At 41.1% G+C, this 26,655-nt stretch overlaps 1 protein-coding gene across 4 annotated transcripts in view; it reads left to right on the forward strand.

Annotated features, from left to right (window-relative positions):
- Nucleotides 1–26,655, forward strand: part of MIPOL1 (mirror-image polydactyly 1) — a 224,678-nt gene that overhangs the window by 142,917 nt on the left and 55,106 nt on the right. For all 4 annotated transcript variants that reach the window (XM_068165582.1, XM_068165581.1, XM_068165584.1 and 1 more), the window contains one exon: nt 21,528–21,622. In XM_068165582.1, the coding sequence (XP_068021683.1) occupies nt 21,528–21,622 (95 nt within the window). The remainder of the gene's footprint in view (nt 1–21,527; nt 21,623–26,655) is intronic.

The following is a 26,655-nucleotide window of genomic DNA, read 5'->3' on the forward strand; positions in this document are numbered from 1 at the left end:
CACTGGAACAGGTTGCCCAGGGAGTTGGTAGAATCTCCATCCCTGGAGGTTTTTAAGGCCAGGCTGGATGTGGCTCTGAGCAACCTGTTCTAGTGTGAGGTGTCCCTGCCCATGGCAGGGGGGTTGGAACTAGCTGATCCTTGAGGTCCCTTCCAACCCTAACAATTCTAAGCAAAGGGGTTAGCTAGTAGTTCTTGAGTACTGTGTCCAGTTCTGGGCCCCTCAGTTTAGGAAAGATGTTGACTTGCTGGAGCGAGACCAGAGAAGGGCAACGAAGTTGGTGAGGGGTTTGGAACACAAGCCGTATGAGGAGGGACTGAGGGAGCTGGGGTTGCTTAGCCTGGAAGAGGAGGAGACTCAGGGGTGACCTTATTGCTCTCTACAACTACCTGAAGGGAGGTTGTAGACAGGCGGATGTTGGTCTCTTCTCCCAGGCAGCCAGTACCAGAACAAGAGGACACAGTCTCAGGCTGTGCCAGGGGAGGTTTAGGCTGGATGTTAGGAAGAAGTTCTATACAGAGAGAGTGATTGCCCATTGGAATGGGCTGCCCAAGGAGGTGGTGGAGTCACCATCATTGGAGGTGTTCAGGAGGAGACTTCATGGGGTGCTTGGTGCCACGGTTTAGTTCATTAGTTGGGTTGGATTGGTTGATAGGTTGGACGTGATGATCTTGAAGGTCTCTTCCAACCTGGTTTATTCTATGTATTCTATGTATTCTAGTCACTGAGTCAAAGGGATGGTGTCCTACAGTTGAAAAACTGTAGGATTGCTGATTATGGACTCTGACTTAGCAGTTTACTCTCAGAAAAAGAAATTTTGTTTCATAGAAAAGGGCTTTTTTTCAGAGAAACTGGAAATTCAACTGCAGCCTGATTGGTGCTAAAAGTAAGACTTTTGGTGGAAGGTTACATTTGACCAAGATGTCGTGTAAAGTCCTCAGAATTTTTCAGAATACCACAGTGCAGGAGATTAAAAAAGGAAATGTAAGTTTTACAGTATGTTGTAAATTTGTGTCACAATGCAAAGCCTCAGCAGACAGTCTCAGCATTACATAGTGCTTCTTTGACTGTAGAAAGGTTTCCTTGAAAACTGACAAAAATAATTAACCTTGGTAGGAAACTTAGCCATTGGAATGGGCTGCCCAGGGGAGGTGGTGGAGTCACCATCCCTGGAGGTGTTCCAGAGGGGATTGGATGTGGCACTTGGTGCCATGGTTTAGTCATGAGGTCTGTGGTGATAGGTTGGACTTGATGATCGTTGAGGTCTCTTCCAGCCTTGGTGATTCTGTGATTATGTGAAGTCAGAACTTCAGTAGTTCTTGCCTGCAGTGGCAACTTCTTAGTGACTAGACGAGAAAGAAGCCTGTCATCCCTACTGAACTTACTGTGGCAACTTGTAGTGCTGAGCCCTGTGTAAGTCCAGGAAACTGTAAATATTCCTATGCCACAGTTTTTGACAGTTCTGGTTCATCTTTAATTATTTACAGTGCAGGAGTTATCACTATGTCTCTGCTAGAAGATTTTATATGGTATTTTGAAAAAGCATGGCCTACTGAGAGCATCTCCATTCAGCTGCTGTTAATACATCTCTAAGAAGTGGTGTGAATTAGTACTTTCTCCCTCTCAAGAGTTGCAGCATAGATGGATTTCCATCTTTGAAAAATGGTGGAACTTCAATACCAATCATGAGGCTGCCTACCAACTGACTACAACTGAATAACGGTGTCCTTTGGGGCTGAACTTGCATATGCGTTCATTTTCATAGGATCAGAGAATCAATAAGGTTGGAAAAGACCTCAAAGATCATCAAGTCCAACCTGTCACCCAACACCTCATGACTACTAAACCATGGCATCAAGTGCCACATCCAAGCCCTCTTGAACACTTCCAGGGACAGTTGACTCCACCACCACCCTGGGCAGCACGATCCAGTGGCTAACAACTCTCCCTGTCAAGAACTTTCTTCTCACCTCAAGCCTAAACTTCCCCTGGTGCAGCTTGAGACTGTGTCCTCTTGTTCTGGTGCTGGTTGCCTGGGAGAAGAGACCAAGCCCCACCTGTCTCCAACCTCCCTTCAGGTAGTTGTAGAGAGCAATAAGGTCTCCCCTGAACCTCCTCTTCTCCAGGCTAAACAACCCCAGCTCCCTCAACCTCTCCTCATAGGGCTTGTGTTCAAGGCCTCTCCACAGCCTCGTTGCACTTCTCTGGACAAGCTCAAGAGTCTCAATGTCCTTCTTAAATTGAGGGGCCCAGAACTGGACACAGTACTCAAGGTGTAGTTTAACTAGTGCTGAGTACAGGAGCAGAATGACCTCCCTGCTCCCGCTGGCCACACTATTCCTGATGCAGGCCAGGATGCCATTGGCCTTCTTGGCCACCTGGGCACACTGCTGGCTCATGTTCAGCCAGCTGTCAACCAGTACCCCCAGGTCTCTGTCTGTTTGGCATCTCTCCAGCTACTCTGACCCCAGCCTGTAACGCTGCATGGGGTTGCTGTAACCAAAGTGCAGCGCCCTGCACTTGGTCTTTTTGTGAGTAGGGTCTTTTGGAGTATTTGATTTTAGTGTATGAGTTGTTCATTTTATTAACTCTGATACTTAAATGCAGAGAATATTGTTTGTAGAAAATGATTAAAATTTGTGAGCTGCAAGGATTCTGGGGAAAGGGTGAAGGGATTTTGGTATAAATGAAGCAGTGGCCATTTGTAGGCTATGGTATAAAAATTGAAAGTTGCTCATTAATATGCCATATGGCAAATAGGTGATTTGAGGAAACAAATCCTGGTTTCTTAATATTTAACTTCAACTTGTATTCTCAAAAAGATTTTTTTTCCTGCTGCTTTGACCTCTAGCCACAATAGCATTGGATATTAAGATAGCAGTCCATTTCACCTGAGGCTGTTGATCATTTAGTCATCCGAAACAGCTTCTTCTAAACACTGTCTCTAGGATGTAGTTCCTCCCTCTAAGGGGAGTGGTCTGTTGTTAGATTATGTAAATCCAACAAAAAACTTGTTCGTTACCACTGCGTTGCCAGTTCCTGACTTAACCTGCAGAACCAGGAATTGCACAGTGCTTTCCCTGCGTACAGCAAACATGAGGAGCCACTGCTCTGGTGCTTGCTTTGCTTTCTTGGGGGGAATCGAATGCAAGTAGATTCAAATCAGCAGGGGATTTGTTTGGCAAATTTTGCAAATCAGGCTGCGGCAAATGGAATTTTGCAAGCACTGTTCAGCAGTCTAAGATATCAAACCCGCTTCAGTTTTCAGCATAACATTCATACCAAGTCTTAATTTTGATTGATTACTTACCAACAGAAGTTTATACTGAAATCTTTCCTTTGTCCTCTTTATCCCTTGCTCACCTTTTCATTCTTTCCATGTCAATTATTAACACTGTGACGTTACTTGTTGCTGCAGTAACTTTGTTTCAATGCCGCTGTTGCCAGGTGAATTTTCTTGAGTGTTTGGTTGTCCCATTTACAAAGATTTTATGAGATATCAGAAAAGTTTTGTTTCAGGCAGCAATCTTCAACTTTACATTCTGGCCTGTGCTGTCCCTAGATGTTTTATTTTGGAGGGGGGAAGGAGGGAAATCAAAGGGAAACGCACTGTGCATTGGTTCCAGGTTATGTACAGTAGATTTTGTTAGCAAGGTAGGCACTAAAGCATTGAAATATATTGGATTAAATTGACTGGGACAGATTTGCTGTGGCCCTGGTGTAGGAGAGGTTCACAAGGGGCTCAGCAGACAGAATGTGTCTGATTCATGTGTTAATTCAGATCTTCTTAAGTCTGCTTCTTGTCTGAGAAGTATTGCAGTAATTAGATGGTGAGTCCAGTGAAGCTGCGCGTTACCAAACCGACTGTTGCAAGACACAGGACCAAAGTCCAGTTGCTTTCAACTCTCTGACTGCATGCCAGAGGCCAAGGCAGTACACACCCTTGGGTGCTTTTCTGCTTTTAGAGTAGGGGCTGGTGGTTAATTCTGCAGAGATACCCTTTCAGCTGTGACTAATTCACAGGCTTGAGCTGGTCATCCCCCCTGCAGGACTTCGGCAGAGGAGACCCTTGCTGCATGCACGCAGTTCCATGAGTATGTCTCAGCCAAGGTGAAACAATGTTCACCATCATTTTCTTCTTCAGGGCTTCAAGTTCCTGCTTGCTTAGTGGTAGTTTCTCTCATGGAAACCCATGCAGAACACCAGTTCCAAAGGATTTCCTGACTTCTATCCTGAATTTAGTTAATATTTGTCCATATTGGATACAAACCTTTCTTCAGATCTCTTCCAAAGACAGAGGAGCCCTGTACTCTCCATTGCTCAAATTAGTTCCTCATTGGCACAAATCTAAATGTGAACTTTCTGTTGGTAGACCAAAGCAGAGTGAGGCCAAAAGTAAACCACTTTCCCCCTCTCCTCAACTTCCCCCCCTCACTCATTCATGGGTGACAAACAAAAGGCAAAGAGCCAAGTTTTACTTTCCAGGGGAAAACCCAGTGTAACAGCCTGGAAATACTGCAGGGATAGAGAAAAGCAGATGGAGAAATAAGGAAAGAGTGAAAAGCCATTCCTTAAAATAATTTCTTCTTTCCTTTCCCTATCATTTTTTTTAGCACTCTTCCACAAGTAGGAAACTGACAATAAGGCTCAAGTTCTCTATTTCTTTTATAGCGTGCTGTGGATTCCTGTTAAGAGATTTGAGGCTGTGTGCACACGGATCCATGTCAATTTTCTTGCTATAATGGCATGTTCTTTTTCTTTTGAATCTGAAGTGGGAAGAGAGAGGTATATTGTTTTGCTTTATTTCAATGTTTAAAAAACTCAATAAATAATGTATCCTGCAGTATATCTTTCTTAAAGCATAGCTGCCATGGGAGTATAATATATTTTTACCCATCCCTGGGTCTGACATTTTTTGCTTTTACACGTCCCTTAAAATTTTGGTAGCTCTGATTGATTGCCCCAGTGCCTACTGATGAGCCCAGAACCAATTGTCAAGCTTCCCTGCTTAAAGCTCAGAGGACAAGCTGCTTATGATGACCCAACAGAGACATAAGGGAGGTCGATGAAAGGGAGAGTATTCACCAGCCTTAATCCTTGTTTTCAGTAAGGCAGTGTCTTTAAGTGCAGACTAATTAGTGAATAGACGTGGTTGTAAATTCTTGTAGACATGTCTTTTGTTGGCTTGAGATGAACTGAGCAGCTAATAGAAATTATTTTAAATCTCTTCTTTGCTCTTCTTTTAATGCACTTTAATAGGGTATGAAGATGAGAAACTATAAATCAAAGCAGGAGCAAAAGTAAATACAAACCATCGGACTACCTGTGTTGAGATACTCAGTTCAGATATTAGCAGTTGTGCTTCTATCTGCCATTTGTGGAAGTTTGGCCCCATACTTCTTGAGAGAACTAATAATTTTATGACCTTTGGTGTACACTGATACTAGAAAAGCATGCTGGTTTTTTCCTTTTCCTGTTACAATAATGTATTATGCAGGCATTGCTTTGCATTTAAATAGTATGTTAAAGATATCAATCACAGAGTGATCAATCAAGGTAAACATAGCTTTCCTACTCGAGTGCTAGGGAAACCAAATTCCAAGAAGTAAAGTGCATTTCCTTAAGAACTGATGGAATGCCTGAGACCAAAGACTACCTTCCCAGGGGCATGAACCCCCTCTTTAATCATTGATTTATCATAGCTTATTACATATGGTATAATAAAAGTTCAAAAAAGTAGGAATAACCATCTGCACATTCCAAAAAGACATTTAAGGTAAAATTGAATCAAAAGAAAGGCATATGGGGAGACTGAGTTAATGATGAATGACATCAAGTTATAGTCACCTGAAAGATCCTTAATGATCAGCAATTAATTTTAAATATAGGGAGAAGGTTGGGGGTGGAGGGGGAAGTTGTAAAGGATTTTTTTTCTAGTTGTATTTTCCCTTCTATTTGCATATTGCTTGACCTTAACACAGTGCAGATAGGAGGCAAACACAGCAACTTACTCTTCTACCAGTTTTCTAAAATTAACCATAAATTCCAGTGATATTGAATAACAGTACCTTGGTTATTGAAGCTCATAACCTTTTTGCTGCCTTTATCACCTGTATTATCAATAGGAGATAATTACTGCAAAGCAGCTGGCTGTTGGTTTTAGAGAGCATCAATTGTTCTCCTTTCCCAGCTGTTGGCTAATAAGGACAGTCAACACATCTGTTTCAACAGCTGGTAATTAACAAAAGCCTAATTGCTGCAACTCTTTTAACAACAAATCTATGAAAGAGTAGGGATGTGGAGGAATATTATTTACTCTGTGCTCTGCACTTTCTGTGACCAGTTTCTTTCTTCTTTTTCCACTTTGAACACCACTGCCTTTGTCTGACACATTGAATGGCAGGAGAACACAATATGGTAATCCAGAGCTTAAGTTTTTCAGATCTTTGTTGGTGTTTCTTATTGCAACATTTCTTTGCTAAGTTGCAAGATAAAATGGATCAAAAGCATTTTGTGGAGTTTCATACAGCCATTATGCCTATGCCATAGGGCTACCAATCCAGCAGCCTCCAAAATAAAGTAATGGCATCCCCCCATTGCTGTGTGAGTTTAATAGCCATGCACCCTTTCCTTAAAAAGGTGTCTTTATTTTGAATTTGATTGCTGCTGCTCAGATCCTCTGCAAAAAATTGTTGCACAAATGGTGTTTCCTTTGTTTCCTCTGATGAAACCTGCATACATTTGTCAGTTTAGAAGTAAATGCCAGGTGGCACCTTGCGCTGCACAAATATCTCACCGCTTTACCATTGCAGGATTGAAAAGGGTTCTGCACAATGATTCTCTAAATATCTGCATTTATAGTATCAGTCAGCAAACATAAAGCCAAAGACATTTCTTTTAACTAGACTGACCCTATGTGTTATCCCTGTGTACAGCACACATATAATCGGAATACTCATCACTGAACAGTATTTGTGTACAAATACAGGGAAATGTTAATCCCATTGAAATCTACAGTGAACTTCTCATGGCTTCAGTGGGTCAGGATTTTCCCTGCAAACCTGACTTTTCTTAAAAGCTGGAGATAAATTTGGCATTCATTGTATTAACTGGGAAAAGAAAGTGTACAAGTAGTAATGGAACTATTCCTTGAAGTATTATGTCAGTCAGGCGTGTATTGCAGGTTGTGTGAATGACTTGAGTCAATAAAAAGGTCTAAGAAATAGCATTATCAGTGATATTTTGAAGTGGTTAACTGATGTTGAGAAAATTAGGATCCTTTGCTAAAAGTTAGTCAAGATCACTTGATTAAACTTGTCTCACTAACTTTTCAGTTGGCAGATATTTCTGTACACTCAGTACTTAATTGTCTACTGGGGACGTTGAAAGGTATATGAGAAATTCTACCCAGGCGCTTGCCATCGAAAGAGCACAGATTGCATAATTAAAATTACTCTGGCAAGACAAGTTTAGTTCAACAGGTGTTCAGGTGAAGAAATGCATAATAGGTGCAGTGAAAAAGTATAGGATATGCTTTGGACAAATGAAAACAAAAACGTTGGCTAAGATTCTAACTGTAAGATGTAGAGAAGCTTTTCCAGTCCGGTTTTATCAGGACGTGATTTTTTACACCACAGTTTGAGGTGACTGAAATGGTTCCTTTGGGGCAAACGAAAGGGAAGAAAAAAACACATTCTCTGTGAGGTTATACTGTGGAGAATCGCTTGAGCATTTGAGAGTTGACCAAGAAAATTATCTTTTCAGTGGATTATTTTGTTTCATTTTGCAAGCTATGATTTTAATAAGTTCCTGTGGGTAACGTATCACTCATCTCATTCCCTTCACTTCCTCTTCCTTCCTCTGAAGATTACAAGAAATATCAGATATGCAGTAAGGGCCTTTTTATTCCAGTTGAATTCTGAGTGAGTTGGAACAGAAATATAGACATGTGCTGCAACTATGCACAAAAGCTTAGGTAGGAAATTAAAGGAATGCTTCTGCCCAAGGCAAAGATCTAATAGAATCTAACCTAATAGATATGCAGCTGGGGGAAAATTTAGCAAATTTGTTTTTATCAGAAAGAACCTGAAGTCTTTAGTATCAGAACATGAGTTACCTGAGTAAAGGTAATTTACCTATATCAACAGATCTCATGCAACAGTGTAGTGTCCGTAACAATACATTGAGGCATCCCTCTCCTGCTGATTCAATAGTGAGGTGCTGTCTATTGAATCTTCTGCTGTGTTTTTTCCATCAGACGAAGGGTTCCTAAAAAGTTGTAAATGTATGTTCTCCCAGACACCTCTATTTGCTTTTCTTACTTTAATTTTAAATCACACATAATCAACCAGGTTGGAAAAGACCTTAGAGGTCTCAATTCCAACCTATAACCTAATATCTAACATCTCATGACAACTAAACCATGGCTCTAAGTGCCACATCCAATCCTTTTTTGAACACCTGCACAGAGGGTGACTCCACCACCTCCCTGGGCAGCACATTCAAATGGCCAATTACTCTTCCTGTGAAGAACTTTCTCCTCATCTCCAGTCTAAACTTCCCCTGGTGCAGCTTGAGACTGTGTCCTCTTATTCTGCCACTGGTTGCCTGGGAGAAGAGGCCAATCCATAGCCTGAGTTCCATTTGGGTGGAAAACATTGCAGTAAGATTGTGGAGAAAGCAAGATTCAGGGAATTCTGGTCAAAATCAGCACCAGCTATTCAAACTCAGTATGACTGATCATCTATGCACAGTTATAATTAAACAGATGAGAGTGAAACTGCTTAAAGTGACCTGTTGAGGAGTCTCTCATCACAGGAGATGTGATGGTGGCTTGTTCATAGTGTCTCTGAAATTCATGCTCACCCTAGTGGTACAAGTGGCTGAAGGTAGTGAAGCCTGCAGCCATCCTCAGGAATATGCACACAGTTTTGCCTTTTATTTAAAAGGACTAGGCACAACATTAATATAGTCCATCTGGAGGAAGAGCCCAAGTTGTCTTGCTATGTTGTCTGATGAGAACTTCAGATATCAAAGCAGTAACAGTCTTGCCATATTCAGAGTTGGTTTGATAATGTCTTCATAATTAAGGTCTGGATAGTGTGGAGTATATACTCATGGATTATCCTTAGTTTTCATGATAACAGATATATTTATTCAGTGATGATTTCTTCTTTTCTTAAGTGTTAACAGTTGCTACTGAACTCAGCTCTTTGATTCTGAGTTTCTGTGTGTAGGAAAATATCAGATAAATTTTATACCTGCTAGTACAAATTTGTATACCTGCCAGTGATTAGTTTTCCGTAAGGTGACAACCACAAGGTGAAGTACTAAATATTCACTCAAGCTCTACCCTGCCTTTCCTTCCAAATCCTGGAAGAGCTATGGACCTAAGCAGTCCCACTGAAGTAATTGGGAGAATTCAGTGTTAGATTCCTCTACAGACTCACGGCTTTTATGAAAGATTTGTAGTATAATTCTGATAGTGAGATTAGACACTGCTGCCTTCTGCAGAAGTACTGTCTGTCAAGAGGGAACAGTCATTCTGTCTCTTTGCATGAAAGGTTGTAATTTGAAGTATATTATCACTTCGCATCAGCTATAAGCTTTGGAGCGTAAATTAACTCCTTTTTGGCTCAAGTTACTGCCTTGCATGCTTTTTTTTCTCCCTGCAACTTTTATGAAGCATGAATGATCTCAATGTACATACTTTCTCACAGAAGAGACTTGTGAAATGTGCTGAGTGTCTCAGTTGGGTTAAAAGTCTCGGTGTGACTGCTGAAAGCAAGGGTAAGAAACTGCAGTAAGTGAATGTATCATAACACAGAAACCGAAGGATAACCAAGTCTAAACAGCAATGGAGAGGCATGATCAATGCCTGGTCCAAGGTCAAACCAAGGACTTTACTGTAAGAGGGAGCCTGCAATAGAGGTTGAGTAGTAAAGTAAGGTTAGAAAGATTTATCCAAGCAAGAATTACTCCTGCATCCTTGCTACAGAGCTGTGGGTGATACCTGCTGAACAATCAAGAGAGCTTCACCAGCCTACTGACAGTGAGAGAAGCCAACTGTCAGCCACAGTCATATGGAAGTCAGATTTATCAATCTCAGTCAAGATTATGAAGTCCTTATTAGCTGACAAGACCACTTAGCTGTACCTGCTGTTAAAATTGCAATAAGATCAGTGCATGGGCTTGCACAGTGACATGCAATCCTCTATGCTTGTTAGAAATCTCCCTGGTTCAGTTTTAACCCCCTCCTCCAGACACTGCCTTTGAACGATACTACATACCAGGGCTGATGTTAGGAGCCCTTCTCTTTGGAATTGGACAGAAGAGAGCTTTTGACATAGTAACACAAGGCAGGTCATGCCAGTAGATCTCGAGGCCAGAGCATGGTTTCTGGGTGGTTCTTTTTAGCAATAGCGATGCAATAGAGATGCAGCCGCTGTGGTCCATTTGGGGTCTGTTAGCAGAGCCTGAAAATGTACCAGAGAGAGTGCCCTGAAAGCACACACAGTTTCTGGCTGCAGCACAGATAAATCACGACTGGCTGTAACAAGAACTTTCTTCTGTTCTTCTGCCAATTCAGTTCCGCGACAAACTGGATAGGACACTTTTGGGGCTGAGGGCAACGCTGTTCTTATTGAATAGGGTCTTTGTTACCACAAAGCTTCTGAGACAACATTACAACACTGCCTTTTGGATCCTGTACTGACAACGTGCTGTTTGTGGCAGATACTGACTCGATATCATAAATGGCCAAAGTAATTTGTGTGGACAGTGGGTTTATCGTGGGTGCTGACATTTAAAGCTTTCCCAGAGCAATCTACCAGTAGGTCTCAGACACCACGTGGAAGGCTTCTTCAGCTCACTCCAGCCTACATGATCATTTCCTTCTTGATTTCCCCTAAGGAGACTGCCAGTAATGTTTGTTATAAAATGTAATAGTCTTCATGGTGCATGTGAAGCAAGGCAGGTCTCTCAGAGTTGAAGGAAACACACCTGTTATTAAAGTGTATCAGAGAGGTTATTTCTTCTTTGTTTTAGGCTTATATTTGATAACCTGATCTGCCTTAGAAGGGATGTGTCTGTTTTCTAGTCCAGCTACCTATGCAGCAATGAAGGGTGACATGAGGAGACATTTTCAGATAAACAATATGCCCAAACCAGCATGCTTTATTTTCCCTTCAAATAAAACAAGTATCTCTGTGCTGCTGCTATCTTCCCAGTATTTATTTGAAACTGCAGTTTTTCCAATTGATTTTTCTTTTAGATCAGAAACAAAATGTGTGATGTCACCAAGGACAAACTTGAATTACAGAACATGAAGAAATGTAGGTTTCCCACAAGCCCACAGCTGTTAGCAGTCTATAATCTGACAAGTAAAGGAGCTGACTTGCTTTTATTATTTTCACCTGAATTCTAAGGCCATAGCTACTATGCAAAAATAACTCCTGTAAATGGCTTTTTGCTTCTCTGTTAAAGTCTTCTTGATTCTTTAATTTTCTTTTCACAGTGTGCATCATGATTTAGTACTGAGATGAGTATCTACCTCTCTGTACGTGGAGACCTAACTACCTGCTATTTTAAAGCATCTCCAGCTTGTGTTCTTAGTAAAATCCCTTCTGCTAAAAGCTCAGCATCTCTGCACATGACATTGTTTATGTAAAAACCCCAATTCAGCTATGAATGTCTATTTTGGAGCTGTCATCCTTCAAAGTTTTCAGGAGTCTTTTTGTTGTCACTGAGATTATATCTTACCTGAAATAAGCTTTGTAGTACCCTTCAGTAGTTATCCATGTGCACATAGTAGGTATGTATGATGGTATCTCTGGAGCTTTTTAGCTATGTACTCAAACAAATGGAAACCATAAATTAAAATCTTGACCCTGGGAAATCAATTACAGTTTTGGGTCAACCTCATCGGGGTGGGATTCCAAATTAATCTTCCTCACTCTGTGAATCATTCTTTATATTAAAATGGTTCTGTGTATTAATCTCAGACACACATCAGATGCCTTGGATTATCCTTTGAATAGCTATTTTTTCCCTGCAATTTCAATATCCCCTATTGAAATATAGTATACCAAATATGGTATATTTGGCATATATACCAATATATCATATTGAAATATACCATATTCCAAGCATAGCTGCTTGGAAGATGTATAGGATACTTCAAAATTACAGTCCAGATGATGAAGAAGCTTTTCTTTATTTTTTTTTTTTTGACAGAGTAGTAAAAAACTATTCAGTGGTTTGTTTTCTTCTTCTTATAGAATCATAGAATGCTCCAGGCCAGAAGGGACCTCCACAGACCATCCAGTCCAACCTTTCCACAGTCAGCAGGGGCATCCTCAACTAGATCAGGTTGCCCAGGGCCTTGTTGAGTCCCACCTTGAATATCTCCAGGGAAGGGGCCTCAACCACCTCGCTGGGCAACCTGTTCCAGTGTTCCACCACCCTCATAGTGAAGAGCTTCTTCCTGATATCCAATCTAAATCTGCTCTTCTCTACTTTGAAGCCATTGCCCCTTGTCCTGTCACCACAGGCCCTTGTAAACAGTGTCTCCCCATCCTTCCTGTAGGTCCCCTTCAGATACTGGAAAGCTGCTATCAGGTCTCCCCAGAGCCTCCTCTTCTCCAAGCTGAACAACTCCAGCTCCCTCAGCCTGTCCTTGTAATAGAGGTGTTCCAACCCCCTGATAATTCTCGTGGCCCTCCTCTGGACCAGCTTCATCCGGTCCATGTCCTTCCTATATCAAGGGCTCCAGACCTGGACACAATACTCCAGTTGAGGTCTCACCAGAGCAAAGTGGTAGAATCATCTCTCTGGATCTGCTGATCTTCATTGTATAATCTTTATAATATTTGTTGTAGCCTGTTGCTGTCATCCCAGTCACAACAGGACCTCTCAGGAATGAATGGCCATACAAGCAACACTCATATGGTATGAGTGGTATGTATGGTATTTTTACTGGGCAATTTGTTGTGATGAAGACAAAAGGCTGAACCTCATAGTGGCATCTTTTATAAGTCTTCTGAAAAGCTCCCTAAAATTATTAAATTAGGGATAGCAAAAAGACTGAGTTTGGGAAGGCGGCATTAGGTGGACTTGCAGTACAACACAGCCTGAAAATGGCCATTCCCTTTCTGGAATAAAAGGAAGATTACAGGTTCAGCATTTTTAGTTCCAATTAGATAAAATACATATGTGAAAACCCTGATTTCAGCTCCCTGATCCAAGCTGGGCACCCCCAAATGTTCTGGTGTGCGGGCTGTGGAGTTAGTCTCCTTTCCCACAGTGCATCTTCTGCCTGGATCTGCTTTTCACATGCTTAGCAGTTTAATAAACAAATTTTTGTACTAGCCACAGAGAGAGGACATAGAGCAATGGAAGTCACCAGAAACAGGGAAGCATTCTGGCTGATAAGAGCTACCATGTCCAGAGTCAGTGCAAGAGGCTTCTGCATCCAGAACAACAACAACAAAAAAAACACTAATCATATGGCTGGCAAGGAGTTTTCTCTTCTGTCAGAAATTCTGCCTGACATTCCTCAGATGTATTTCCACCTAAACCAAGGCATCTCAACAGGGCATTACTGTTGCAGTGAAGCAATGCTTTTTATTAAAAAAAAAAAAAAGTTTCATTAACTGATATTTATTCTGACCAACAATAGTATTAGATTGTATAGTAAAATCTTATTATGGTTAATTGTTTGATCCTGATGCAAACTCATAAAGGTCATGTTTGCTGTTGAGATCCCTTTCCTTTGTGCCCAGAGGGAATGTCAACTCCGGGTGTGGTTGTGGCAGCCTATTGGGGGAAGCTGTAGTTTAAAGGCCGTTAGAGTTCCCACCGCTGCCAGTGATACACTGAAATTCACACACACAAACAACCCTTAGCTAGCTTGTTTTTCTAGCTCTGCTGATCCTCTGCAGCAGCACACTGCCGTCAAGGTTCGACAGCAAAGTTACTTAATTTACTCCTAGTTAAGATGTACTGAGATAGAGGAAATGATGTGTCAAGAAACAACATTTTATGAATTCCTCCTTCAGTTACTATTCCAAACTTTTATAGCTCTGGTTTGTCTCCCAGAAATTCGGTGAATGTTTGAAACTGCATTCTAAGCTTCAAACATTCAACGTGAAGCTCTAATTTTATACTTTAAATCTGGATTTAGGGTTGTTCATTTGGTGAATGTTTGAAACTCCATTTTAGACTGCAAATATTCAACGTGAAGCTTCAATTTTATACTTAAAATCTGGATTTAGGGTTGTTCATTCGGTGAATGTTTGAAACTCCATTTTAGACTTCAAATATTCAACGTGAAGCTTCAATTTTATGCTTTAAATCTGGATTTAGGGTTGTTCATTTGGTGAATGTTTGAAACTCCATTTTAGACTTCAAATATTCAACGTGAAGCTTCAATTTTATACTTTAAATCTGGATTTAGGGTTGTTCATTTGGTGAATGTTTGAAACTCCATTTTAGACTTCAAATATTCAACGTGAAGCTTCAATTTTATGCTTTAAATCTGGATTTAGGGTTGTTCATTTGGTGAATGTTTGAAACTCCATTTTAGACTTCAAATATTCAACGTGAAGCTTCAATTTTATACTTTAAATCTGGATTTAGGGTTGTTCATTTGGTGAATGTTTGAAACTCCATTTTAGACTTCAAATATTCAACGTGAAGCTTCAATTTTATGCTTTAAATCTGGATTTAGGGTTGTTCATTTGGTGAATGTTTGAAACTCCATTTTAGACTTCAAATATTCAACGTGAAGCTTCAATTTTATGCTTTAAATCTGGATTTATGGTTGTTCATTTGGTGAATGTTTGAAACTCCATCTTAGACTTCAAATATTCAACGTGAAGCTTTAGTTTTACATTTTAAATTTGGATTTACTCTTTCTTTGGTGAATATTTGAAGCTACAATCCAGACTTCAAAAATTCAATGTAAAGTTTTAATTTTGCACTTGAAATTTGGATTTATTCCTGTTATGGATTTCGTGATGTGGCAGTGATTTACAACATCCACTCTGGTACAGCTCTAATTTGGATTCATTACTGTTATGTATTTCACGATGCATCAATGATTTGTAACATCTCCTCTGGTACAGTTCTGATTTTCACTTTTCCTTTCTAAAATCATCAAGAGCAGCTGATGCTTAAATGCAAGTTGAAACATTTCATCTAATTTTCTAGGTCAACATGTCCTCTATTTGTATTGTAATGAAACAGTTTGACACGTTAGCACTGTGATTTAAAAAACAAGGAGATCACTTAGAGTGTTATTAGAGTGCTAGGCATTTTCAGTTCCCTCCTGCTAGCTGGAGTCTTTTTCTTGACCCTGAAAACCTCTGATCCTCTAATTAATAAGACAAGTGCTTATATTCTTTTCTAGATCAAAGCATCACCTGCTTCTGTTGTTGGTGGAACAGTTTGATATGTTGACACTCTGATATAGAAAATAAGATGAGCTGTTGTAATCTGCACTAAGTAGCAGCTGCTAATGTAAAAATAACACCATGGTTAGAAATTGGATGTCATAATGTGTCAGAACATGACCTGCTCTATCATGTGGGATGTAGTCCTCTTAACTGGCATGATGTGTAAAATATAAAAGCATCAAAAATGGTGTCAGATTAAAATTTTTCTGCAATGGTTTTAAAACATTTTTCCAGATTTTTTTTCTTGCTTATTTATTTTAATTAAGAATGAAAGAAACCTTTGTTCCCCTTCACAGTCCCCTGCTTCCCTGAGAAGATACCTGACCTCTTACTATCCAGCTAGCCTGCTAATATCAGCTGAAGCACACTTCTGCCCCACAAGAAATGGGAGCAATTCTCAGTTGTCCATTTGTGGCTAGCTTCCATTTCAAACTCCAGGTAACATAAGACCAAAGGAGACAAAAGATATCCTGTTGCTGTCTTTCTGCATTATAAAGCAATTACCTTAGAGACTCTACAAACTTCTCATTCAGCCTTCTTCTAACCCATATGAATATCCTGTACCAGTAGAAAGAAAGCTGTTGGTAGCAACTGTTACTGAGTTAACTTGCATGTTAACAAGTATCTCAGTCAAGCTGGGAGAGAAGTGCTTCGGGTGGAAAAGGTGTCAGTTCTAATTTGGTTCATTATAATCTCGCAAAGAATAAAGAGTAAGTCTTGTACAATAAGAGTATTTATTAAGCAAGAAAGTCATGTCTTAGAAAACAGGAGATAACAGAAACAAATTGAAATTGACAGAGGTTAAGCTAAATAGGCCCTTGGAAAGGAAATTAAAGCAAACAATAGTGTAACAACTGAAATGAAAACAAGGAAAGAGGAAATGTGCCGCCACTCTGAGAATGGCATGGAGATCAAGGATAATCCGGATTAGGTCTGAAAGTGTGAGATTTATTTATTTATTTGTTTTTCTCTTGGCTTTGGGCAGTGATGATGTAAACTGTGAGGAGAGGGGCTAAGAAAAGTGAAGGTATGGAAACAGACTACGTCATAGCAGTTCAGTATGTTGTGCTCAGGCTGGGATAATGGATGGTTTCCATCCCCTGTTCTGAAAGAGCTGGTACCTGAAATTGCAGGACTGATAGTAAGTTCTTTAATAAATCCTATGAGGCTGTGTACAGTGTAATAGGACAGGGAGTTAGCAGAGGCAGCATCTGTATTTAGAAGGATTATCATAGACCAGTCCTCACTGTGAGACTTTGGGGTGAATTTGGAAGCAAAACGTTTTTATAGCATGGATCCATCAACAGTGAATTGCAGTGCAACCCAAGTAAGACCATGCAAGAATTCTTCTTTGGTATGATAACTGGTTATTTGGACAAGGAGACTTGTTAAGGAGAAGCTGACACATAAGCTTATGTGTGGTGCCATATGGAAAATTATTCATTACAGTGGAGAATTTGTATGTTGTTGTTTTACAAGCTGGCACAAGCTTCATGTGGGCAATGCTGCTTGCTGTTAACTGAGTTCACCTAGCACCTCTTGTTTGGAAGGATGGGCACACCAAGCTCACGTCTGTCTGCAAAATGTCATGTACCCATGAAGGAGATGAAGGATAAGTCAAAAGCATTAAGGAACTAGTTAGCAGGAAGGCAACAGCAAGCAGCTTTGAAAGGAGACGTGTTAAGGTCCAAGGATTTCACTAGTGGAGTTTCTCTCCAATTTCTCACCATTTGGTGCTGAACCGGTTTTCTTTAATGTTGTCAGTGAGATCTGCTCTAGGTGATCCTGCTCTGGCAGGGGAATTGGACTAGATGATCTCTTGAGGTCCCTTCCAACCCCTGACATTATGTAATTCTGTAACATTTGGCATGAAGAGCAGCAGCATACCAGCAAAACTGCTTGACGACGCAGATCTGGGAGATGTTATTAATACAAAGTGGAGATATTCTTGATACAAAGTAAGTTTGAGATGTCTTGCAGAAAGATGGGAATGGCCTCAAGTACCAGAAAAATAAAAGCAGTGGGCTGGAATTCAATGGTACAAGGCCTACAGTATCATCATTTCAGGATGAATAAGAATTTCCACTGTTAGATGGATAATACAGTGGGAAGAAAAGCAGAGAGATACCACAGCATGACTGTGAGCAAAAGGGATGCAAGAATGCATCAGGTAAGGTGTTTCCACTGGAGTTAGGATGTACTGCTAGCAGAGTACTGATGAGGGGTGAATTTAAACTGATCAGGAGAATGGAGAGCCTGCTTACTGACGGAAGACAGGAAAGTGTTTTTTGTTCAGCCTATGTAAGAAAGCAAAAAGATGTGCTCTCTATAAATATATATGGGTGCAAATAGAGTCTCTATAAATTCATGAGGAAAAACAATCAGTAAAAAGATAAAACTGTGAAGCTTTATTACTCAAGTTCATTGAATGGGTTTTTTTTTCCTTCTGTTGGATGCTAGAAGATGTAAAAGCCATCTCTCACCCACAGGGAACCAACCTGACATCATAGGATGCTGAGTGTTCTAACCTCTTTCAATTCAGATTCATGTTGAGGGTTCTCATGTTTGCCCTAGAGGAATAAGGAGAAGATAAAAACTAGTTTTACCCCCTGTTTTCCATTTCTTAAGTCTTGTATATTTCATGCCCTTGGGTTAAGAAAACACATAGCATTGTTAATTTAGAGATGTTTAAAGAAAAGCAACAGCAAAAGGATCAGTAACGAGATTTTTCCTAGGTGTTTCCCATTTTTGTTTGATAAGTAGCAATTAGCTGTTAGCTTTAATTGGGAAAATTGAATTCTCAACAAGTAATTGATAAAATGCAAAATGGGAGGAGTGTAGAATCAAGATTTTTCTTTTGCAGGCAAGCAAGATGAGGGACAGAGAAAGAGGAAAGATCTGGCTGCGTTAAAACAGAAATTAAAGTGTAGGGACTTGTGGGCAAAATAAAATTGTAAGCAAGAGACCATATCTCAGTGATCAGGATACACTTTCAAGTTTAAACTTGAACTTCAGGAACTTCACTGAGGGAGCCCCCTTTGCCAAAGTGGAAACCACAAAAACACAGAACTGTCCGAGTTGGACGGGACCTCAAAGGTCATCCTGTTCCAACCCCCCTGCCATGGTCAGGGACGCCTCACAGTAGATCAGGTTGCCCAAAGCCCCATACAGCCTAGTGAGAACAACCTCACCTCTAAACTGACCTTTTTGAGGGAAAACCTCCACCAGAGGAACCTTAGCTGCATTCTTTTTCTTCCCGTTGCTCTTCCTTTACCTCCCAAAACAATGTGGAATCAAGTCTGATCCATTTCTGTGAAGAGTTCTGATTTCCACAGCTTGGTATTTTCCAATGAAATAATATTTTGCTTAGAAGTTTCCAAGCAGCTATTGTTATTGCTAGAGGTGAGCTCATGTAGGATCCTTGCCATGTGCACCATGGATGGATTTCAATATACATTATAGGCGTCTTCCAAATGTTTTATAGTGGTGCAGGCACTAATATTTTAGTTAGCAATTTAACTTTGTGATGGGCAATTGTTAGGGTTCCTTCTCCTAGTGAAGGAAGACATCTCTCTTTTGGGAGGTTATTTGAGTCTTTCAGATGTGTTTACCACTCCTTGGGCCATGAATGATGAGTTGTTTTGTCGCACGGCTCCATGCTGTGCACAAAAACTCTTGTGCTTGAATTCTTGTTGATTTCACAGAGCTCCCTGGTATCAACTCCACTACATGCTACTGAGGAGATAAGCAAATGGCTTCTTTGCTTTCCATCAGTTTTTGTAGCTCTTTTTCTTGGTGGGTTCGGGGTTTGTTTTTTTTAATCCAAAACACCTGATTTTTGCTGCTAGTTTTGGTGATGCAAGCCCAGATACAAACCCAGGAAAATCAGTTCAGTTTCTCTGCTGAAAAACTGACATAAATAAGAGTCCTCAGTCTCTGCTGCCTTCTGACTTTTGTCCTGAAAAGCAAATGAAACATTAGGTGTATTTTTATGATAGTCCTCCAAAGAGACTAGCCGTTAATCTCTCCGTGAGTAGGTGTGTCGGCTGCAAACATTTCCTTCCAGTCTACCATTTCAATCACACTTCACAGTACACTGAAAATTGGCAAGGATGTTAATTATTGGCCTCTAGAACAAACCACCTACTTTGATTCAAGTGTGTTTTCCCATTTTTAAGAATGTTGTTTCACCTACAGAACAGTGTAATTACAGAAAATAGCTTGGTTTGGCTAACATCCTTGTGTTCTGTGAGCTCTGCTTGCAAGGCGGCAAGCAACACTGGGCCAGAGGCTCACCTGCGGAGGATTTTAACCTCTTGCTAACAGGAGTTAGGGCTTGCCAGCATCCAGTACATTGTTTTCAGTGTCAGAAACTCTAAACTGATGTCACTCAGAGGTTAAACATTAACACTTTCTGCTTTTAAAGCTGAAGGAACCCTCCATAGAGCAAGAAGGTTTGTTTTTATTCTGCAGGGAATTTCCTGTTAACATTTTATGAACGTTTCTTACAGGAGCAATTACAGCAGCAGGTTCTGTACCCAGGCAATGCAAAACCCTGAGTGCAACATGACATACTGAAAAGCACAGTGCAGGAACTGGTTGTGTAGCTACATTTGTGCGCTGCAGTGTTTAATAAAATTCACCAGGAGTCAGCCAGGTATCCAGGACGTGATTAATCAACCAGCAGAATAAATTGCCCATAGATGACTGGGAGTTGACAGTAAACAGTAAAACACCTGCCTTGAAGACTTGCAGTCTTAACAGACAAACAGGAAACAGAAGCAAGTGGGAGTCCTGTTTCAGGGGAAAGATTTTTGAGGCATACAGACAGAGTTGTTCATGGCTGTACAGTGAGTTTGCTGGCGGCTGAACTCTTTGCATTTTCCCTCATGTGTTTGTAGCTCTTGTAACAGGTCTTTAATTTACCAAGAAACTTTTCCACTTTGCTGTCCTGAAAAGTTGGCAGAATTTGCAGTCAGCGTTTCTCACACATGTGCCTCTTCGTTTGGGGCTCCACAGTTTGTACAATTAACTACTTACACCATGAATTAAAAACATTGGAAAGCAGCCCAATGCTCAGGCTCACGTGTCAAAGAATTGCCATGCAGACCCAGCCTTATTTGTTGTTACAACAATTAATCATCTGCTGATTTTAGGGTAATTTATATGGTACCTTGGCCCTCAAGGGAGTCCTGCAGTGCTCTGGAAACTGGACATTTAAAATTAATGGTGATTAAGCTGTAGAGCCATATTAAATATACATAAGTGCTTTCTTCTCCTTCCTCGTCTTTAACCGTAAGGCCGGGTTGGGGCTGGCTACCTTCCTGACTTACAAGCTACATGCTGCAATCTCCATAATGACTGAGTCACAAGCCCTTCACAGCACAGTGTGAATAAACAACAGGAGGGGGAACATCCGGAAGGGTTCACAGGTGGGAGATTGCTGAGGGATTCCTGCACTCCGCTACAGCCAGATCCTGGGTGAGAATGCACCCAGATCGCAGAGTGAGCCAGTGGTGCTGGGCTCAGCAGCCCCTGTGGCTCATCACCTGCTGCCACTCAGAATGCAGATTATCCAGTATCTGCTGCCAGTGACATCAACCAGTAGATCCCACCACAGGAGCCATGCTTTACAACCAGAGGTCCATGTGCAGATGAGAGTCACACATCAATAGTTTGTGGCTGAGTGCCTTGCTTCCCTCTCTGTCAGCTGGTCAACAGTCTTGCACTCTAGAAACATTCTATCAATATGAAATGCATTTGATGATAAACATTTGGCTGAACTGAAGACAACTAACCTTAGCCATTCAAAAAGTTTGCCATATCAGTGAGGGAAGCCATTCAAAACATCATTCTGCTGGGGCGAGGGGGGAAATAGAAACAACTGCAACGCTAGAACAAGAAAGGGTTTTGCATAAGAATTACATGGGCAAGGTTACAAAAGTGTGTCACTTCATATATGTCATTGTAATAAAGCTTGGCTGAAATGAACATGGAAAGGTTTGTAACATTTTCCAAGCAGTGTGGGTATTCTGAATAAACGATTCTATGATTGTGTGTATCGTTTCACAGGCACAGCTGATAGCCTTGCAGCAAGAAAAGGAGGCTGCTCTTCAACAGTGCAAAAAATCAGAAGAAGAAATCCAGGCACTGCGTATTTATTACAGGTACAATAACTAATCCTAATATAAAATCAGTGACTCCCAGGGGAAAGTTTCTATACTGTGTCTGTGAGTGAGGAAATGGCCTTATCAAATAGGTATTTGTTGCAATTGTGAGTACATCAATGAATCAAGGCCTGAATTTCTGCTCTGCTGCTCAGCAGCCATCTCTTTGAAATCTTTTTCTTATAGCCTAAATTTTCCATGACTTTCTTCTAAGGCAAAGGGGAAATTTGCTGGCAATTGGTTCTCATAAAAGGTGTGTTAGGGCAATGCATTCTCTTAAAACCACGAGGACAAAAGAACCAATTGACATAAATGTTGGTTTATTCCCTGGCTGTTTGCACCTACCTAGCTTGACATAGATTTCCAAAGGATAAAAACTGTTGTTCTAAAAGACAGTTCTCTTTTTCAACTCCAATACAATATGTATGTTTATATATGCATGTTTTAATTCCTTAGGTGCTGTAGCAGTATGTAGAATGAGAGAAATAGCCATTCTCTCGTTATTTTTGGTGGGCTGCACTGAACATTTGCATAGATCAGTGGGTTTTAGTCCCTAAGGAAAAGCTCTGTGTGGTCCGGTGAAGGAGTGAGGTTGTTTTATGGAGTGATGTTGGGTTACAGCTCTCATTTCATCCTGACCTCCTGTGTGAGAGGATATACAGAGCTGCCAGCAGGTTAAAGGCAGGAGAACTGGCATCAACACAGCAGAAAATTGTGAATCTGAAGGCTGAATGTCTGTGATGAGGGATGTGGGCTGCAGAGGTAAATAATAAATGTAGTGTGAATATTATGTTCATTGGAAATAAAGAGGACTAGTTAGCTATGACTAAAAGCATTTGCAGTCACAAAACTGTGTATGTTTTCAGTGCTTCAGCATTTAGAAGTGAAAAATATTCAGGTTGCTGGAGGTTTTTTGAGTTTCCCCTTCTCATTAAGTTTATTAAGACCTTGGAGGGAAGTTTCAAAACCAACTTTTGTTCCTAAATCTCATAGGCATTTATTTAAAGCCTGTTAATAGTGAATAGCAACCCCGAGCAATTTGTGCTTATTGCTTTTAATGAATTTGGTCAGCATTTGGAGTGTGCACAAATTGTGGCGTGATTTACCAAGGTAGAAAGAATTTACTATAGTGTCTTTAGTACTCACACAAATGTGCTTTGTGGAATACCTTTAAAACTGAAATGCAATTTTGGCATTGGTATTTCAGAAATCCAGCCTTTGCTTGTGTTGGTCTCTGCCCATTGCAAGAGATTTTTCGTCGGCTTTTGAGGGGTATTTTTGACACAGCACACCAAGTTTGCACCAACATACAACATTTAACATGAGTGGTAGGCAGGAGCTGCAGTTTACTTAGGTAAATGCTTTATATCTCAGAAATGTCAACAACAATGGTTTGTGAGAATCACCACCTAAATGTACAGTGTTGTTACCTTATAGTCCTTAATTTGAACAGGCAAAATTTCACTGTAAGTTTGATGATGGCATAAGGTGTGGAAGTGTTCACCTGATTATCCCTAGGGACAAGGACTATTGTATCACCACTAAGTTGCACGAGTTACATACTGCTTCAGAACATCAAAAGTGAAACATTTTGTGTCCTGCTTCACTGTCCTTAGAGGAGAGGTTTTTTTGAGTGTGTTCTGAATTGGACTCACAGACTCACAGATCATAGAATCAATAAGGTTAGAAGAGACCTCAAAGATCATTGAGACCAACCTGTCACCCAACACCTCATGACTAACTAAACCATGGCTTCAAGTGCCACATCCAATCCCTTTTTGAACACCTCCAGGGACAGTGACATCTTGTACAACACCCCTGCTCAAGTAGGGGCACCTAGACCAGTTGCCCAGGACCACATCCACGTATGTTTGAATCTCTCCATGGATAGAGACTTCACCACCTCTCTGATACAGACATTGTCTCTGCATACAGAGACATGGCTAGGAAAGCCAGAGGTCACCTGTAGTTGAACCTGGTGAGGGATGTAAAAGGTTAAAAAAAAAAAAAAGACTCCTATAAATCCATAAGTAGAAATGTTTTGAGTTCTCAGGCCTGTCTTTTGCCTTGGCTAGAAATTTCTTGCATCACTATGAGGGTTCTTCTGAAGTTTCCCTTATGTTACGTGAGGATCTGCAGCCTCTGTCATCCAGTAGTGAGGCAGCACATTGAACACATGCTATGTGAGTGGCATGTGAAGAAAAGAATCCAGCTCACGTTTGCATAAAGCTGTGGAGGCTGTATCAGGCCAAGGGTGAGATGACCACAATGATCATGAATGACAAAGCAAAGAGTGCATTTCCCAGGCCATCCCAGCTGAGTGAAAGTTTACTCTCTCTTTTGTATGTGGAAGCGGGCTAAGGAATGCTTGTATAGATGTCTAGTGGGTCTTTTTCCTTCCTTTTGCTGCTTGCCCTGCTATGGTAATCTCAAGTAAGCACTGAGAGTGTTTTTCAGACAGCCTGTTTTGAACAGAGGTGGAAGTTTGGTGCTTTGATCCAAATAAGTTAGGAGATAATCTGTTGTTCAAGACTCCATTTCCCTGCAGTTATTTCTCTTACAGACTCCAGAGCCCCCCAGTGAACAAAACAGAGCCTTCCACCCATGCTCCCATCCTCATCTGAAGTGTAGAGCTGCAATCAAGCACATTAATACTTATAATGAACATTTTCTTCACTTACTTTTCTGTTATGCCTTTATCAGCTTTTCCCACTTTATGTCATCTCCACAGTGCCAGCATGACAGTGGCTTGGGAATTTTGGTTCCATTTGGTGGGTGCCCCCTCCTCCTTCTGCTCTTGGGTCTTCCTTGGCTTTAGAAAAAGCATTTTCTCCTACTTTTCTTCTTTATTTCCTTGTTTTATCTGAGATTTCTCCATCATCCTTTAACTTTGGTGAAACAGATCTAAGAGGGGGGGTGGGGGGAACAAACCACAGATAGTAGAGGTTAACATTAAAGTGTACAAGGGACACCAAAAGCCATGCCTTAGTGCACAACCACACTTCAGGAGTTTGATCATAGAAGTAATGACTGTATGCATGTATTCACAATTTTTGAGTGCATGCATGGGTGAACAATCACATTAAAATGTGCCTTTTTGTACTAATCTGTCTTTCACTAACATTAATGTAATGCAAGGGAAAAAAGAAAAAAGTCAAATATCCTTTTATTGTACAAAATCAGGGAAGAGATTTTTAGGTTCAGAATGTCTGTGTGTGTGTCTGTATGCCTAACGTGCAGCTGAACATGAGCCAGCAGTGTGCCCAGGTGGCACAGAAGGCCAATGGCATCTTGGCCTGTGTCAGGAGTAGTGTGGCCATCAGGACTAGGGATGTAATTCTGCCCCTGTACTCAGCACTGGTGAGGCCTCACCTTGAGTACTGTGTGCAGCTCTTGGCCCCTCACTTCAGGAAGGATATTGTGGTGCTGGAGCAGGTCCAGAGGAGACTGGTGAGGGGGCTGGAGGGAAAGTTGTATGAGGAAAGGCTCAGGGAGCTGGGGTTGTTCATCTTGGAGAAGAGGAGACTTAGAGGGGACCTTATCACTCTCTACAACTACCTAAAAGGAGGTTATAGTCAGGTGGGGGTCAGGCTCTTCTCCCAGGCAATTAGTGACAGGACCAGAGGGGATGGTAAGAAGCTGCACCAGGGGAGGTTTATGTTGGATGTTAGGAAGCACTTCCTCACAGAAAGGCTGATTAGGCACTGCAATGGTCTGCCCAGGGAAGTGGTGGAGTCACCATCCCTGGAGGTGTTTAAGGAAAGATTGGATGTGGCACGTAGTGACACGGTCAAGTCAGTGTGCTGGTGGTCATAGGCTGGGCTTGATGATCTCAGAGGTCTTTTCTAGCCTCAATAATTCTGTGATTCAGTATGCGTACACAAGCATGCTCAAAGGAGGGAAACAAGGGGAGACCTTCAGGAAAGAAACAATCACCCTTTTCTTTTTTTCCTTCAGGAGAAAGATTTCTGGTATCTAGAGTATTGCATCCAATTTTGCGTCCCCAGTTAAAGTAAGACATCTGTCAACTGAAGTGAGCTTGACAGAGGACCACCAGTATAGTCAGGAAGCTGTAGCATTTGCACTGTGAAGACAGAGTGAGAGCACTGCTCTCCTTCAGCTGGGGAAAAAAATTAATCATTTTGTGATGGCTTCGGGGAGACCTAACAGCAGCCTGACAGCATCTATGAGGAGGTTATCCAGGACAGGCTCTACACCTTGCTGTGTAACATGAGGGTGAGAGACAACACACTTGAACTGAAATGAGAATTACCAGCTGCTTCTTAAAGGAAAACTTTTTCACCATGTGGGCTGTCCATCACTGGAACAGGTTGCCCAGAGAGGTTTCAAGGAGTAATAGAATGGTTTGTGTTGGAAGGGACCTTTAAAGCTCACTGGTCCAACTCTGCAGTGAGTGAGACCTTTGCTGAACTGCCACAGCTTCTCATTTATGATAGATAGTGGCTTAACAACTTCACCTGTCAGTGGCCTCCCTGATACATTTCATCAGGTCCCATGGACTTGTGCATGTTCAGGTTCCTTAGATGGTCTCAAATCTGATCTTCCCCTACAGTGGGCATTTTTACCATCTCTTCCTTGGAAATTTCAAGTGTCTAATAAAGTCAAGACTAACCTAGTCTGATCTGTGGTTGATATCACTTTGAGAGAGAGGTTGATTGGACAAGAGACCTCCAGCAGTCATTTCTAAACTGAATTATTCTACAGTTCTATGATCTGGTAGCTGCTGCTCTTTGAAGCCATTCAGGTCTTTTTCTCCAGCTGTGAAAGAAGTCTGTGTGGGAAATCATACTTCATTGCAGATGAAATGGGAAGTGAATCCTACCTGAAACTGGCCTTTTGTGGAAGCCCTGAATGACCCAAACCAGAATTAAAGTGAGCTTTTGGTAAATAAGTGACGGAACATTGATTTCTACCTGAATTTCGACTTTCTGAACAGAGAGCACATCACAGAACAATTCCAGCCCTCAACAAAGAGCACATTACAGAAGAATTCCAGCTTTTTTTTTTTTTAA

The sequence above is a fragment of the Melanerpes formicivorus genome, unplaced genomic scaffold (assembly GCF_026170545.1).
Source record: "Melanerpes formicivorus ecotype bairdi unplaced genomic scaffold, bMelFor1.0.p_v2 SCAF_90, whole genome shotgun sequence".
Taxonomy (NCBI): domain Eukaryota; kingdom Metazoa; phylum Chordata; class Aves; order Piciformes; family Picidae; genus Melanerpes; species Melanerpes formicivorus.